The following is a 16,325-nucleotide window of genomic DNA, read 5'->3' as shown; positions in this document are numbered from 1 at the left end:
AGAGGACACACATTTGTTTTTCTTCCCAGTACAGTCTTTTTTTCACCACAAGAACGAAACTCTGTAGCAAACAAAAGCAGATAGTCTGCTGAATCAGATACCTTCAAATGTCTACTTCTCACAGACAAAATCCCATAACTTCACAGAGAGAGCAAATCTGTCGGCAGGTTTGAGCCCCACCTGAACATTCAAATATTTTCACTTGTTTTTGTGCATTCACAATCTCATTCACAATCTCAGAAGTCGAACTTATGTCCTATGTCATCTCGTCCCAAACATTTTGCAAGGTTTTTAATGACTTGAAGCTCATCTCCAGAAGACTAAGCACCTGTAGATGTGACGTTCAACTAACATCAGCAGGAAAAGTTTGAGCAAAAAGAGAACGACAGGGAACTCGACGAGGTTCAGAAATCAGGTCTACCAGATGACAGCAACAACATTTATCACTTAACCAATTTGTTGATTGAATGGAAATTGGAAATGGAAATGAATCAGCAACATATCACGAACCAGAAAACAGTTTAACAAAGCTCACAAAACACAACAAAGAAAAAAACTGACCAAATTATTCAACTGCTCAGCCACCCAGATCATCACACTAGAATATATGACACACGTATGATGTATCCATGTGTAGTTGTATGTGTTTAAGAGCTCAAATATAATTAACTGTGAGGACCTGCTCACACTTCAATAAAACAGAAATCAGCCAGATTCACTTGTTGGAGGCATCTTTAAATGCATCTTGTCTGCAGTGCATCAGGGTCAGCTGCTATCTCCATCAATCCCTCCCTCTCCCCGTCACTGCCGAACCACTGACTCTGCACTTTAATGCCCTCTGTGTGACGCAGCCATTGGCTGACGAGTCCAACACTTCGTCACCTGTCAAAATAAGACATTAAAGGGACAGTTCACCCCAAAATCAAAAATACACACTGTTCTTCTGAGTGCTAATTTTAGTGTGAGCTGGAATTAGATGGCCCCTGTCTCACAAAGATACATTTGGAAAAACTCAACATTGGTGTCTCTTCACAGAAATCATGAGCTGTTATTGAGATAATTCACAAACCTTGTTGTGAGCACTTCTGTATAGACCGTAAAGTGAACCCTGTTATCGTTTCATCCCGCTCTGCAATCCTGGGGCTACACCATCTTTAGTTCATAAAAAATAGCAAGACATGTTAAGGTAACAGCGAAGCCTGTGTCACTAAAAATCAAGTCGATTCTCTATGTCAAGGCATTTAATGCAGAACTGGCTCCTTCAGAGCGTAATAAGATTTTGGTTCGTGAGTGGTGGCACGGTTTGACACGTGATCATGATCAGGCTACTCTAATAGGGTACTCGCTATGTGTCAACAGAACGGCAACATGGCTGCCTTTATGCCAGTTGATGTTCTAAGCAGAGATTTGGGAGAATGATTGTATTGTATCCAGGAGAACCTGGATACAGGACTCTGGATAGATAGATAATGGCTGCTAAATGCTAATGGCTCAATAACTAATGTGAACAGAAGCGGGGACAGGGCGTCCCGCTGTTTTGTACGTCTAAACAACCTGCAAAATGGGGAATCCAGACCATTTGTGACAACAGTTGCACTAGGTTTCTCATATCTATACATCTTAATCCAATTAATAAACCCCTAAAAATAACAAAACTTGAGAAAATTGCACTGCAGTTACCTGTAGTTTGAAACATCAACACCTTGGAGTGGGCATTTTTGATTTTTGTTTTTGTTAACCCGCTGTTAATGTTTCTTTTTGCCGTTTGCCTGCTTTAGTGATGAGTTTCTCCTTTTTCTTGCATATTATGCACAGGGCAGGAAGGACAGGGCCAGAGCTCGGGATAGGTAGGCCTGACCTGGACTGCTGCTCGACGTTCTTGACTGGTCTTCCGTATCTTCTCCTTCTCTCTGTCACGTACAAGACGTCTTTCTACCCTTGCAATGCCGTTTTTGTAGATAAACCTACGGTAGCATGTGGGATGGAAGGCGGCATCCTCGGTTATGTTTTTGAACTCCAGATCCATACAGTGTTTGTAGTTCTCAGCCACGTACCGACACTCACCCTTCAACTCGAGCCATCGTTGTAGGTTCCTGTAAGTATTCCACCGTGTGATGATGAAATCTTGTATCTTTTCGTGCCTCACAGAAGTAATGTGCATATAACACAGTTTATATTTAGATAATTTCGATTTTTGAGGACTTTCTGGTGTATTTTCCTTGTCTTCAGTACTGCTGGAGTTTACGCTCTGAAGGAGCTAGTTCTGCATTAAATGCCTCGACATAGAGAATCTGACTGGATTACTAGACTGAATTTTTAGCGACAGACTTTTTGCTGTTAGCTTAACAAGACTTGTTTTATGAACTAAAGATTCTGTAGCCTCCGGCTGTGAAGCAGAAATCAATTTCTAAAAGACTTTTCGTGGTTCACCTTACAGCCTAATATATGAACTATTTTCTTTCCACATCACTGTGCAGAGGGGAAACGTGCATCTACTTATGGGCAAGAGGCTCGTGCTCGTGTCAGGGCGAGATGTAAACACTGGAACTGAATGAAATTTCAAATATTTTTAATCTCTGGGGCTTCACTTATTTTACCTTGATATGCCTCCTAATATTACGTCATTCCAGTGGTTCTCCATGTGTTTTATTGGCTCCAATGTTGACTTTAGAGGATTTAGCTTCTGTAGTTGTAAAATTTGACTAATGTGTGCATCTGTCTGTGAATCTGCATATTTGAAGATATTCCTGAGGGACTTGTCCATAGTCCATCCGAGTTCATAGTGAAATAGGTGACTCATAAAACACAAGCCAAACATGGATGGCATAGAAAAGAAACCTGCTTGGGAGTTTTTCCGGGCCACTCAGTGTTGTGGTTATTTATTGCACGCTTGTAGAGCTGTGTTTTCAGTCAAACTCGCAGATGTCCATGGTTTTCTGGGGCTTCTGTAATGTATTAAAATGTATGAACACTGTAAGGCTACAAAGAAGGTCTGGTCAACACTGCAGAAACAGGAGGACCTCTTCAGCCAAAGGTTTTGAGTCAGAGTTTGCACTAACATGTCATATAGTTAACAGTAGTATTTCGGGGTAGTTAGTTACTTTTGCCAAATCAGCTCTAGGAATGGACGAGAAAAAGTTTGTAGTATACACATATGTGTTGACATGCTGCATCCCTGTAGGAGCAACTCTTTATCATGATTGTAATTTGACACAAGAATTTTGTAGTAGTAAATAAATGCTTAATGTCTCTGTGTAGTTTTCAGATGTTAATTTTATTAAGATACCAGTGTATTGCCAGCAAGATTTTTTCAGATAAGGATCAGTCACGATAGTGAGGTATTGCTTTATTTATCATGGACCAAAAAATGAAGTCAAACCAATACTGTACAGAAATTACATACAAAAATAGACGAAACCTGTGATATCTGCCCAAAGGGTTATAAATATTAAGTTAAGACACAAACATGATCACTCTGGCAGCTACCACCCAGCTTCTTCTGAGATGTAGGACAAATTGAACACCCTGCAGACAACGGCCTCAACCAAATGTCACAATGTACCCCCATAACACATTCAAGTTTACGAGGTTTATTTGGCAGCTTCGCCCACTGCCTGATTTAACTCACCATCAGGTGACACCAAAGCTGTTTTGGTCCCAGTTGCATTTGAACTTACCAACTATTTTGTGCTCAAACACGATGTTTGTTATGGATATTTTGTGCATAGAAGTTCAGATCAGAAGTCAGTACTAAAACATCACCGGGGCTCATGGGTGTCACCACCTGATGCGGTTAAAACAAGGCAAAACTTGCAAAATTTAAAACACAAAATGTAGCAAACAGTATAACAAGCAGTATAACAAAATATTGATATCAACATAATAAGAATGAAATGAATAAAAGCAATAAATTGACATCTCGTAAAAACAAACAAGTCAAAAAATAAGAACAACAAAAGCAATAATCACCTAGTTTTTGCCCTTATTGAATTGAATTTTGATATATAAGAGCGGTTTGATGTGACAGATTTTTCAGAATTTCTTAATAATGGGGTGCAGTCTGGTGACAGTATGTAAGCATTTTCAGGATCTGCTGTCGGATCTCAGCGGTTCTGATGCCGTAAATCATTGGGTTGAAACAGCTCGGGAACAGCAGGTACATGGTGCTGAAGAAGACCCGAATGGCTACAGGAAGATGATTTCTGGTCCGATATGACAAGAAAGCCACAAGTGCGATGGTCAGAGTGACAGTAATGACCACGATGTGGGTTATGCAGGTGTGAAGTGCTTTGCCTCCTGACTTGCTGGACTTGATCACAGAGTTAAAAATCACCCCATACGATGCAGCAGTAAAGATGCCGTCTGCTACAGGGATGAAGAACACAGCCAGTAATGCAGTCAGGTTGTTGATGGCTGTACTTCCACAGGCCAGCTCTGCTAAGGCCATGTGCTCACAGAAACAGTGGTTCATCACATTATCAGCACAAAATGAAAGTGTTCCTGCCAGACTCACAAACAGTGTGATCAGGATGACATTTCTGACCACAAGTGGGATTATGAACTTGAGGAATCTTGGTAAAGCCATGCATTCATGGTAGTAAAGTGGTGTGCAGATGGCAAAGTAGCGGTCTATGGCCATCCATACCAGCAGTGTGGATTGAAAAGTTCCCACAAAGTGAATGAAGTGCATCTGAACCAGGCAGCCGAGCAGAGAGATTCCCCTCCAGTCGAACAAGAAGCTCAGCAGCATGTGAGGGACAAAAAACAGCGGGAGGCTCAGGTCCACAAACGCCATGCCAGCGATGAGGATGCACATCGGTGAGTGGAGGCTCCTCTGAGAAATGACAACATACAGCAGCAGGGAGTTGGCTGACAACGACACAACGAACATGATGGAAAATGGGATGAAGAGGACGGGCCTCAGAGCTCCGAGTTCGTTGAAACCATTGAGAATAAAGTGTTTGTGTGAGGAGACGTTCTCCATCCTCTCGTGCTCATAAAACCTCGTTCAGGATTTTAGTTTGATAAGCCTGAAAACAGAGAGAGACATGTAGAAATGAAACTTCCACTCACCTGCAAATTGTGTTTCTGTAGGATGCCTTTCGCGATACAAGAAAACCTTATTTATATTGTATAATATTAAATGAGTTCAGCTGTTTCTAAGAGATTGGTACTTAAACATTTGAAAACACAGTGGGAAAACAGAATGTTAAGACCAATTTACACTCACATAATGGTGACTTTTAATATGTAATTCAATGTCACTGATTATTATGACTTAGGAACAGATGCAAAGATGAGCCACAGAAATGAAACTGATATATTAAAAAAATCAAAGCAGTGTTTAAAAATGCCTTACTTCACTAATTTTTGGTGTTTTGTCCTTGTGAAAATGTAGTTATTATATAAAACATTTTCTTACTGTATTAAAGTGACTCGTATAGTTGGAGATATTTTATGTTTGGATTATTGATTGTACATTAAAGCTTCCTTACACCTGAATGGGGGTCAACGGTTTTCAGAAAATATATCTTCAGAGGGAGATAAGGTTGTCTAATGCCAGTTTCTGGTGTATTTGAGGCTCAATTCTGCTTTTCTGATAGAAATTCTTTACTTCAAATACTTTAATTGTCCTGACACTCCCTCAAAATATTTTCATGATTTGTCTCATATCGAGTATGTGTTTCTCCACAGTGTAATTCTGCTCCAACATGACTTGACAACTTGTGCTTGGAAACAGTGCTTGAGAGAAACAGCAACATTTACCACAATTCTTTCCATTTAACAGTAAGTCTGTTTTGGCTGCATTGGAACTTTCGACAACAAATTTATGCCAAGGGAAAAACGATGCTGCTACACCATGAAACATTTTTGCAAACAAACCTGGCTCACATCTCAGGGTATTTGGTATTGCGCTGAAGAGAGAACTGAAAACACACAGAAAATATTGTGAAATTAATCCAAGTATTCAGCCAGTGGACAGAGATGATTTAACATGTTTCCTGACAGATAAATTAATGAGAATCACAACATGTAACAGTATAGAAAATCTCTGAAACAGTCTGAGATTAAATAATTTCCCCTCACTTTCTGATTAGTCATTTGGTTGGAAGAAGAGCAGAATTCAGAACTCGGTCCTGAAGAGTTGAACCTGATGAACGGTAGAAAAGAAATCAACAGGTTTTACTTGTTAGTGTTAGTTCATCGACCCCTCCATCCACCTGACCCCCCTGAACACTTAACACTTTAATACTCTCCGCCTGATGTTGCCATTGGTCGACGAGACAAAATTGGACTGAAACTCCCAGGGTGTTATGAAATCAAAATAGGAAACACAGGAAGTAAAACTCCAACTTTGAAGAACCTTAAAACAAACTAACATTCTTTTCTGGGGAAGACTGAACAGAAACAGGTTTTATTCATAATAGATAATATTTTTACATCTTAAGTTTTGCTGATTAATTCTTACAGCACAACAGTTGTTCTTTTCATAGCTGATTGATATTGAATGAACTTATGATGGAGCTGTGTGTGGGAAATGAAAATGTGCAAGCGGTGCGATAGCATGAAAGCTAAGCACTGTTGTCATACACAGAATATTTTCCCAGAGTTGGCAGATCTGCTTCAAGAATCTTCCCTGCACGGGAACCAGACTTGTGGGCAATTCTCCCAAACAGTCACAACATTGTCTTCGTGTTTCAGTCACAGTTTTCTCGCAGCCCTAATATATAAAACTTTCTTGAGGCCAGGAAACTGACAGTGAAAATACATTGATGGACAAAGTGTCAGGAGTTGAAGACAACAGATAAGAGCCCTGCTGAGATTGCTGTTATGTTCCTGTCAAAAGTTGGGAACTTGTGCTGGTCTTCATCTGCATCTGAGAGGAGAGGTCAGCTGCTGGCTCAAAGTATCATCAGGATGACCCCATAGAGCCATCGAGCTACATCATATCCCACGTTGAAACAGCTTGAAACTTTTCCTGAAACCATTGTGATAAACTTAATTGACTTGGAGGGCAGACACATTTAGAAAGACAAGTGGAAGGAGGCAGAAAAATAGACATCCAAGCATATTCGAGTCTCCTACAAATCCAGAAACAGAACTAGCACCACTTTATGCAGTCTGGTTAGGTAATATTCACCCCAGGTATTTCATGTGTTGTCATGTTTGATAAGCTCTGTTAAACAAGGCCAGGCCATTATCAACAAGCCAAGCTGGCCCTGATGAAAGAGGTTTGGGCCAAGTGGGTGTAGCACCTGCCACTCATCTATAACTAAGTCCTATAACTGTTTATAACTAACTAAGTATCTCTAAGCCCTGACATCACAGTGGATGAGGGGACGCTGACCATTCAAACAGGACATGCCAAGCAAACTGTTTAAATATGGGATGATGATGTGGGCAGCAAATTTTACTGTGAACATAACATGTCATTTTGTGCCATTACTTAAAAATATTAAATAGTTACAACACGTTTTTGCTAAAAGCTGAGACAATAAGGACAGTATATTTCATAGAAGTATTATGTCAAAATAATCCTTACATTATGCTTTTACTCAGAAATCCGTTGTATGAGCCGTTGAGAGCTGTCATGAGCTGTTAATGAGGCCTTGAACAGGAAATGTAACCACAAAGGTTCAAAGGCAGTGTTCACAATAACTTGTTTAGACACAGCATTAGGCAATAACATATTTATTGTTATGGCTTTGTAATCAGCTGTAATGTGGTGGTCATTTTGGACCAGGAATACAGACTTAATTAACATGAAACAAGCACAACAAGAAGGTTAAATGTGTAAAGTGTTGATTTGCTTGCTCTCAGCACAGAAACTTTAGATTTGCTCATGACTTGCACGTGTGACAAACTCGCACATCTGCCATTTGTTCTTCAACTGCATTCACCCACACCTTCAGAGTGCGTGAAGTTGGCAGGATGGACCACTTAGGCAGAATGTTGTCACTGTCAGAATGTCCAAGGGCAGGTGACTGCCAATAGAACACACGGTTGTCTACACAGAGAGACGAATCAGTAGAAATACAGTTTGTTCAAAGATCAGATCTTCTGGCACTGAAATTGGCAGTCACATAAGGTTGAAGGTTTTCAGTGACTTTGAAGCTGCAGTATTTTCTAGCCTCCCAGGTGCCATTCTGCTGCTTTAGTTTGACAGTCTCATTCACTGCTGGTATCCACCAGGAGGTTCTCCAGTTACCACCCAGCTTCCTCTGAGATATAGAACAAATTGAACACCCTGCAGACAAAGCCCTCAACCAAATGTCACAATGTACCCCCATAACACATTCAAGTTTACAAGGTTTATTTGGCAGCTTCGCCCACTGCCTGATTCAACTCACCATCAGGTGACACCAAAGCTGTTTTGGTCCCAGTTGCATTTGAACTTACCAACTATTTTGTACTCAGACATAATGTTTGTTATGGATATTTTGTGCATAGAAGTTCAGATCAGAAGTCTGTAGTAAAACATCACCGGGGCTCATGGGTGTCACCACCTGATGTGGTTAAAACAAGACAAAACTTGCAAAATCTAAAACACAAAATATAGCAAACAGTATAACAAACAATATAACAAAATACATATATCAACATAATAAGAATGAAATGAATAAAAACAATAAATTGACATCACGTAAAAACAAATCAAAAAATAAGAGCAATAAAATTTCAATGCAATTTCAATTCAGTTTATTTATATAGCGCCACAACAACACAACTTTTCACAACAAAAGTTATCTCATGACACTTTCCAATTTGAGCAGGTCTAGACCAAACTCTTTAATTAAATTGTAAATAGAGAGAGCCCCACATTCCCCAACATAAAAGCAATAATCACCTAGTTTTTGCCCTTATTGAATTGAGTTTTGATATATAAGAGCAGTTTGACGTGACAGATTTTTCAGAATTTCTTAATAATGGGGTGCAGTCTGGTGACAGTATGTAAGCATTTTCAGTATCTGCTGTCGGATCTCAGCGGTTCTGATGCCGTAAATCATTGGGTTGAAACAGCTCGGGAACAACAGGTACATGGTGCTGAAGAAGACCCGAATGGCTGCAGGAAGATGATTTCTGATCCGATATGACAAGAAAGCCACAAGTGCGATGGTCAGACTGACAGTAATGACCACGATGTGGGTGATGCAGGTGTGAAGTGCTTTGACGCTTGACTTGCTGGACTTGATCACAGAGCTGAATATCACCACATACGACACAGCAATAAAGATGAAATCTGCTACGGGATTTAGGAAAATAGTCATTAGCCCAGTCAGGTTGTTGATGGCTGTACTTCCACAGGCCAGCTCCACCAAGGCCATGTGCTCACAGAAACAGTGGTTCATCACATTATCAGCACAAAATGACAGTGTTCCTGCCAGACTCACAAGCAGTGTGATCAGGATGGCGTTTCTGACCACCAGCGGGATTATGAACTTGAGGAATCTTGGTAAAGCCATGCATTCATGGTAGTAAAGTGGTGTGCAGATGGCAAAGTAGCGGTCTATGGCCATCCATACCAGCAGTGTGGACTGAAAAGTTCCCACAAAGTGAATGAAGTGCATCTGAACCAGGCAGCCGAGCAGAGAGATTCCCCTCCAGTCGAACAAGAAGCTCAGCAGCATGTTGGGCACGAAGAACAGTGGGAGGCTCAGGTCCACAAACGCCATGCCAGCGATGAGGATGCACATCGGTGAGTGGAGGCTCCTCTGAGAAATGACAACATACAGCAGCAGGGAGTTGGCTGACAACGACACAACGAACATGATGGAAAATGGGATGAAGAGGACGGGCCTCAGAGCTCCGAGTTCGTTGAAACCATTGAGGATGAAGTGTTTGTGCGAGGAGACGTTCTCCATCCTCCCCTCTTAGAAATATCTAATATTAATATTACTTTTAATATTTACATTAATCCAAATGAAATATAACTTTCTAGAATTTAAGCTTCAGCACTTTAAACAAAGGCACCAACACAGGATGTCAGCTCAGTTATTAAATGGGTTTGGATTTGTTTGCATCAGTTATGCATGCAAACATATTCAGTCATGATCAGCTGACAAGCACAACATTTTTCACCATTATTGTTAACTGGACTTTTTCCTCTTGTTGCACAATGTTCACCTGCTTTAAGAGAATTACTGAAAATGACAGCTTAAGATGGAGACTTTCTTCAGTCGTCATGTGTTTGTAAAGCTTGAAACACTAAAATCCTATTTAAAACAACTGTTAGATGTAACCCAGAGGACACACATTTGTTTTTCTTCCCAGTACAGTCTTTTTTTCACCACAAGAACGAAACTCTGTAGCAAACAAAAGCAGATAGTCTGCTGAATCAGATACCTTCAAATGTCTACTTCTCACAGACAAAATCCCATAACTTCACAGAGAGAGCAAATCTGTCGGCAGGTTTGAGCCCCACCTGAACATTCAAATATTTTCACTTGTTTTTGTGCATTCACAATCTCATTCACAATCTCAGAAGTCGAACTTATGTCCTATGTCATCTCGTCCCAAACATTTTGCAAGGTTTTTAATGACTTGAAGCTCATCTCCAGAAGACTAAGCACCTGTAGATGTGACGTTCAACTAACATCAGCAGGAAAAGTTTGAGCAAAAAGAGAACGACAGGGAACTCGACGAGGTTCAGAAATCAGGTCTACCAGATGACAGCAACAACATTTATCACTTAACCAATTTGTTGATTGAATGGAAATTGGAAATGGAAATGAATCAGCAACATATCACGAACCAGAAAACAGTTTAACAAAGCTCACAAAACACAACAAAGAAAAAAACTGACCAAATTATTCAACTGCTCAGCCACCCAGATCATCACACTAGAATATATGACACACGTATGATGTATCCATGTGTAGTTGTATGTGTTTAAGAGCTCAAATATAATTAACTGTGAGGACCTGCTCACACTTCAATAAAACAGAAATCAGCCAGATTCACTTGTTGGAGGCATCTTTAAATGCATCTTGTCTGCAGTGCATCAGGGTCAGCTGCTATCTCTGCACTTTAATGCCCTCTGTGTGACGCAGCCATTGGCTGACGAGTCCAACACTTCGTCACCTGTCAAAATAAGACATTAAAGGGACAGTTCACCCCAAAATCAAAAATACACACTGTTCTTCTGAGTGCTACTTATCCATTTGGATAATTTTGGTGTGAGCTGGAATTAGATGGTCCCTGTCTCACAAAGATACATTTGGAAAAACTCAACATTGGTGTCTCTTCACAGAAATCATGAGCTGTTATTGAGATAATTCACAAACCTTGTTGTGAGCACTTCCATATCGGAACTTTTTTCTTTTTGTATCACTGTGCAGATGGGAAACGTGCATCTAATTATGGGCGAGAGGCTCATGCTTGTTTCAGTGTGGGATGTAAACACTGGAACTCACTGAAATTTCAAATATTTTTAGTCTGTGGTGCTTCCCTGCCTTTTCCTTAGCAACAGTAGCGAGGAAAAACTGCCTTTTAGAAGGCAGAATTTTCGGAACAGACAGAGCAATCAGAGCTGCAGCAACAGTAATAATACCAGAAGTATTGGAACTGTAGATAATGATAATTATGAAGTATACAGAAGGTACTATGGTGATTCACCGTAATAATGGTAGTGGCTGTACAGAATAGTACTAGATTTAAAGCCGCGGCAAGAGGTCTAACCATGATCCATGGGAACATGAACAAGAAAGCACAAGGACTCCAGGGACGAAGTTGAGTTAGTAACATGCATTAATTGGACATAAATGTGTGCAGAAGGAGAGTTAGAGGAGGCGAGAGAGGCTCAGTGCATCATGGGAGATCCCTGTCAGTCTAAGCCTATAGCAGCATAACTAGTGGTCAGCCCTAACTGTAAGCAGGAGCTTACAGAGGAAAGTTTTTAGTCTCCTCTTAAATGTAGAGAGGGTGTCCGCCTCCCAGACCGAAACCGGAAGATGGTTCCATAGTAGAGGAGCTTGATAACTAAAGGCTCTGTTTACAAATCTACTTTTGAAGACTCTAGGAACCACAAGTAGCCCTGAATTTTGGGAATGCAAAGTTCTGGTGGGACAATACGGAACTATCAACTCTTTAAGATGTGATAGTGCCTGGCCGTTCAGGGCTTTTTAAGTGAGGAGATGGATTTTAAACTCTATCCTGAATTTTACAGGGTGGGTTAAATGCAGAGAACAAATTTCGTTGAGTTCCCTCCAATGACAAAATATGTCACTTTAATCACTTTAATCACTTTATCAAAACAAAAAATGATGCAAGTAAAACATAATATTCAATTCAGTAAAAATAAATGCATAAAATATTAAATAATGTTTTGCTTAAGTGTTCAGCCCCAACCAGTATAGCTATCCCTACACAACGTCTAGAACAAAAGAGCATTTTTTAATGTTTGCGGTTTTGGGCTAAGCTTTTGTTGTCCGAGGTTCAACAGTATCTTCTATGTGAACTCAAATATGTTCTTCATACCTTCGGGGTGATCCAGATGGAGTCCATACATTAAGCCGAACAGAAGACAGAGTGCTTGAGAGGTTGTGGGAATCTCATCCATGGCAGTGTTTCCTTCAAGGATGATTGCAATGTTGTTAATCAGTGATGGCGTGTCCTCAGCCATGATTCTAAGAACCCCAACAGGCACCTGTGTGAAGTCACATGCAAAGTCTGAATATTGCATTAAAAATAAAATAACACAAATAAATTAAGGTAGTTATAGTGTGCTCACTCTTATGATGCACAACATCACCCAGCGACTGTATTAGAGAGCTTTTTAGATTATGAGCAGGTAGAAATGGCTGCATTTCAGCACTAAGCCTTAACTAAAAGAATAAAAAAAATAATAAAAGGCTATACAACTTCATCTGTGAAGCTCAAATTTGGCTCAACTGACTTTGAATGCATTGAAAATCATATAAAACATAGATGTGTTGTTGCAATTTAGTGATATAACCCTCTAAACCCAATTATCGGGCAGAAATTGAAATGAAACATTTTCACCATAACTTCACATCACATGTGAGGTATCAAATTTGTTTTTAACTACCAACTGATTAAAAATATGTCACTTGTTTATTGTTGTGACATCCCAACTTAAGTATGTTTGGTTTGTAAAGTCTGAATACAGGCTTTAATAACTAACTTGACCTCAGTTCTTAAGAATTTTACTATTGGCTAAATCTGAGATCTGATGATATCCTAAAATGTGCACTGTGCGATGGTCAATCATTATCGTTATAAATGTACTTACTGAGCAGCTGAGGAAGAATTTGCTGGAATTATCTCTAAGACATTGCAGGACAGCAGTGCGTGTTGTGGTGATGTCATTGATCTCATGGAAAAGATGACAAAAAAAGAATAAGCAGAAGACTATATGAAAGCAAACTTATTTGGAAAAATTTGGCTGGAGGAGGCGATCGAGCGATTGGCCGACAACTCCTTTTCTGGTTTTGAAGAGTTCAGTGAGACAAGTGGTATGGTGGTCCAGAGCTTCGTTGGTCTGGCTGGGTAAGACAGTTATCTGGTACCCTGGTGGCCAATACAGTCTTGGTGACCGTAAAAAACTAGTATGAATTGAGTTAAATGCACTATTTCATCCTAAGTAAGAACATTGTTTGCATTTACAGTGTACACTTGTGGGTCATCTGTATAACAGTGAAAATTTATGGCGTCTTTCCTAATTATATCACCGATGGAGAGCATATAAAGAGTGAGTAGTATTGGCCCAAGCACAGAGCCTTGGGGGACTCCGTGACCAACTTTTGTGAGTATGGACGATGCGTCATTAGCATGAGCAAATTGAGATTGATCTGATAAATATGACTGAAACCATCTTTATGCAGTTCTTTTAATGCCAATTAGATTGATTTGATAAATACGACTGAAACCAGCTTAATGCAGTTTTTTCAATGCCAATTAGGTGTTCCAATTTGTGTAATAAGATAGAATGGTCAGTGGTGTGAAATGCAGCACTAAGGTCTAACCGTACAAGGACGGAGAAAAGTCCCTCGTCTGATACCAATAGAAAGTCACTTTTGACTTTGACTAAATGCCATCTCTGTGCTGTGATGAGCTCTAAAGCCAGATTGAAAATCCTCAAGTAAGTTATTACTATGTAGAAAGCCATGTAGCTGACTGGCGACTGTTCGCTCAAGGATCTTGTAGAGAAATGGAAGGTTAGATATTGGTCTATAGTTGCTTAATACATCTGGGTCAAGGAGAGGTTTGACTACAGCTACTTTAAAAGACTGGGGCACATAGCCTGTTATTATGGACAGATTGATCGTGTCTAATAGAGAGGTCCTAAGTAAGGGTAAAACTTCTTTGAGCAGCTTAGTTGGGATGGAGTCTAAGAGGCATGTTGTTGGTTTCAATGAAAATATGAGTGAATTTAGCTGATTAATGTCAATGGGAGAAAAGCACTATGGCTCTGTCAGCCTGGCTACAGTGCTGAACAGAAACCTGGAGTTATATTTGTTATCCTCAATTAATTTTGAGTAATATGCTTCTCTGGCAGTCCATAGGGCCTTCCTATATGATCTAAGACCATCTTACCAGACTTAGAGAGATTCTGTGAGTTTGGAGGAACACCATTTCCTTTCAAGGTTTTGCACATTTTGTTTTAATTTTCAAACCTCAATATTATACAATGGCACAAGTCTCTTTTGCTTTACATATTTAGCAGGGCAATAGAGTCGATTGTTCGTAATGAGCTTGCTGTACTGTCCACAAAATGGTCTATTTGAGAGGGACTACAATTGGCATAAGACTTTTCTTTAGTGTTGTGAAGTTCTACAGTACGGGGCCATGATACTGAAGTAAATGACAATAGAATTGCTTCCTCAGCCCTATCAGACAGGTATCAAGTATGGGAGTTTTTTCTTGGTGGTATGTAGTCAAGTAATTCAAACTCAAAAGTTATTAAACAATGGTCAGGTAAAAGAGGATTTTGTTCAAAGACTATTAAATGTTCTATTTCAGTGCCATATGTCAAAACAAGGACAAGTGTGTGATTGAAACAGTGAGTGGGTTTATGTACACTATTTACGCTGATAGAAGGCGATTGAATCTAATAAAGAGATAAATGCTGTGCAAAGGCTATCATTACCATTGTCTACATGGAAATTGAAATCACCCATAATAATTACTTTATTAGTTTAAAGGACTAGGACTGGAGACCACCTCAACAGCCAGCGATTGAATGATGACATACAGCTAAACAGGTCATCACTGGTCAGATTTGGTAGGGGTCCAGAGAAAACTATGGCGTCCGACATTGTCTTTGCAAGTGTACACAAAGATTCAACATTAATTTCAGTGACCTCCGAATGGCTCACTCACTGTTGTGGTTATTTATTTCACGCTTGTAGAGCTGTGTTTTCAGTCAGACTTGATAGCATTTATAGATATTCGTGGTTTTCCGGGGCTTCTGTAATTTATTAAAAAAAGAAGAAGAAGAAGAATCAGCTTTATTGACACTCCACCACACCCAAATCTTTCCTGCCCGTCCGGTGGGGGAATCGAACCGGTGACCCTCCGATCACAAGCTGCTTCTCCAACCTCTAGGCGACGGCTGCCCCCCAAAATGCATAAACGCTGTAAGGCTACAAAGAAGGTCTGGTCAACACTGCAGAAACAGGAGGACCTCTTCAGCCAAAGGTTTTGAGTCAGAGTTTGCACTGACATGTCACATAGTCAACAGTAGTATTTCTGGGTAGTTAGTTACTTTTGCCAAATCAACAGAATGGACTAGAAAAAGTTTACAGTATCCACATACGTGTTGACATGCTGCATCTCTGTAGGAGCAACTCTAAAATGACTGTAATCTGACATGAGAATTTTGCAGTAGTAAAGTAAATGCTTAATGTCTCTGTGCACTTTTCAAATGTGAATAGTTGAAATAACGGTAATATGTAAAATTTAAGTTTATTAAGATACCAGTGTATTGCCAGCAAGATTTATTCAGATAAGGATCAGTCACGATAGTCAGGTATTGCTTTATTTATCATGGACCAAAAAATGAAGTCAAACCAATACTGTACAGAAATTACATACAAAAATAGACGAAACCTGTGATATCTGCCCAAAGGGTTATAAATATTAAGTTAAGACACAAACATGATCACTCTGGCAGCTACCACCCAGCTTCTTCTGAGATGTAGGACAAATTGAACACCCTTCAGACAACGGCCTCAACCAAATGTCACAATGTACCCCCATAACACATTCACGTTTACGAGGTTTATTTGGCAGCTTCGCCCACTGCCTGATTCAGCTCACCACCAGGTGACAGTTCTGTTCATCTCTTCAAACTTTCACCAAAG

The 16,325-nt window shown here is 39.9% G+C and overlaps 2 protein-coding genes across 2 annotated transcripts; both read right to left on the bottom strand.

Moving 5' to 3' along the window:
• Positions 1 to 4,042: 4,042 nt before the first annotated feature.
• Positions 4,043 to 4,984, bottom strand: LOC124059252 (olfactory receptor 52K1-like). The gene has a single exon (XM_046389104.1). It carries the CDS (start codon positions 4,982 to 4,984, stop codon positions 4,043 to 4,045), a length of 942 nt encoding a protein of 313 aa, XP_046245060.1.
• A 3,937-nt stretch (positions 4,985 to 8,921) lies between these two features.
• LOC124059251 (olfactory receptor 52K1-like) lies at positions 8,922 to 9,904 on the bottom strand. The gene has a single exon (XM_046389103.1). It carries the CDS (start codon positions 9,861 to 9,863, stop codon positions 8,922 to 8,924), a length of 942 nt encoding a protein of 313 aa, XP_046245059.1. The 5' UTR covers positions 9,864 to 9,904.
• Positions 9,905 to 16,325: the final 6,421 nt, after the last annotated feature.

This window comes from Scatophagus argus, chromosome 5, assembly GCF_020382885.2.
Source record: "Scatophagus argus isolate fScaArg1 chromosome 5, fScaArg1.pri, whole genome shotgun sequence".
NCBI classification, from domain to species: Eukaryota; Metazoa; Chordata; class Actinopteri; family Scatophagidae; genus Scatophagus; species Scatophagus argus.
This window is presented reverse-complemented; position numbering and strand designations above follow the sequence as displayed.

Bases quoted from the DNA above. Each gene is read 5' to 3' on its own strand.
- LOC124059252 (XM_046389104.1), bottom strand. From the start codon at position 4,984: ATGGAGAACGTCTCCTCACACAAACACTTTATTCTCAATGGTTTCAAC.
- LOC124059251 (XM_046389103.1), bottom strand. From the start codon at position 9,863: ATGGAGAACGTCTCCTCGCACAAACACTTCATCCTCAATGGTTTCAAC.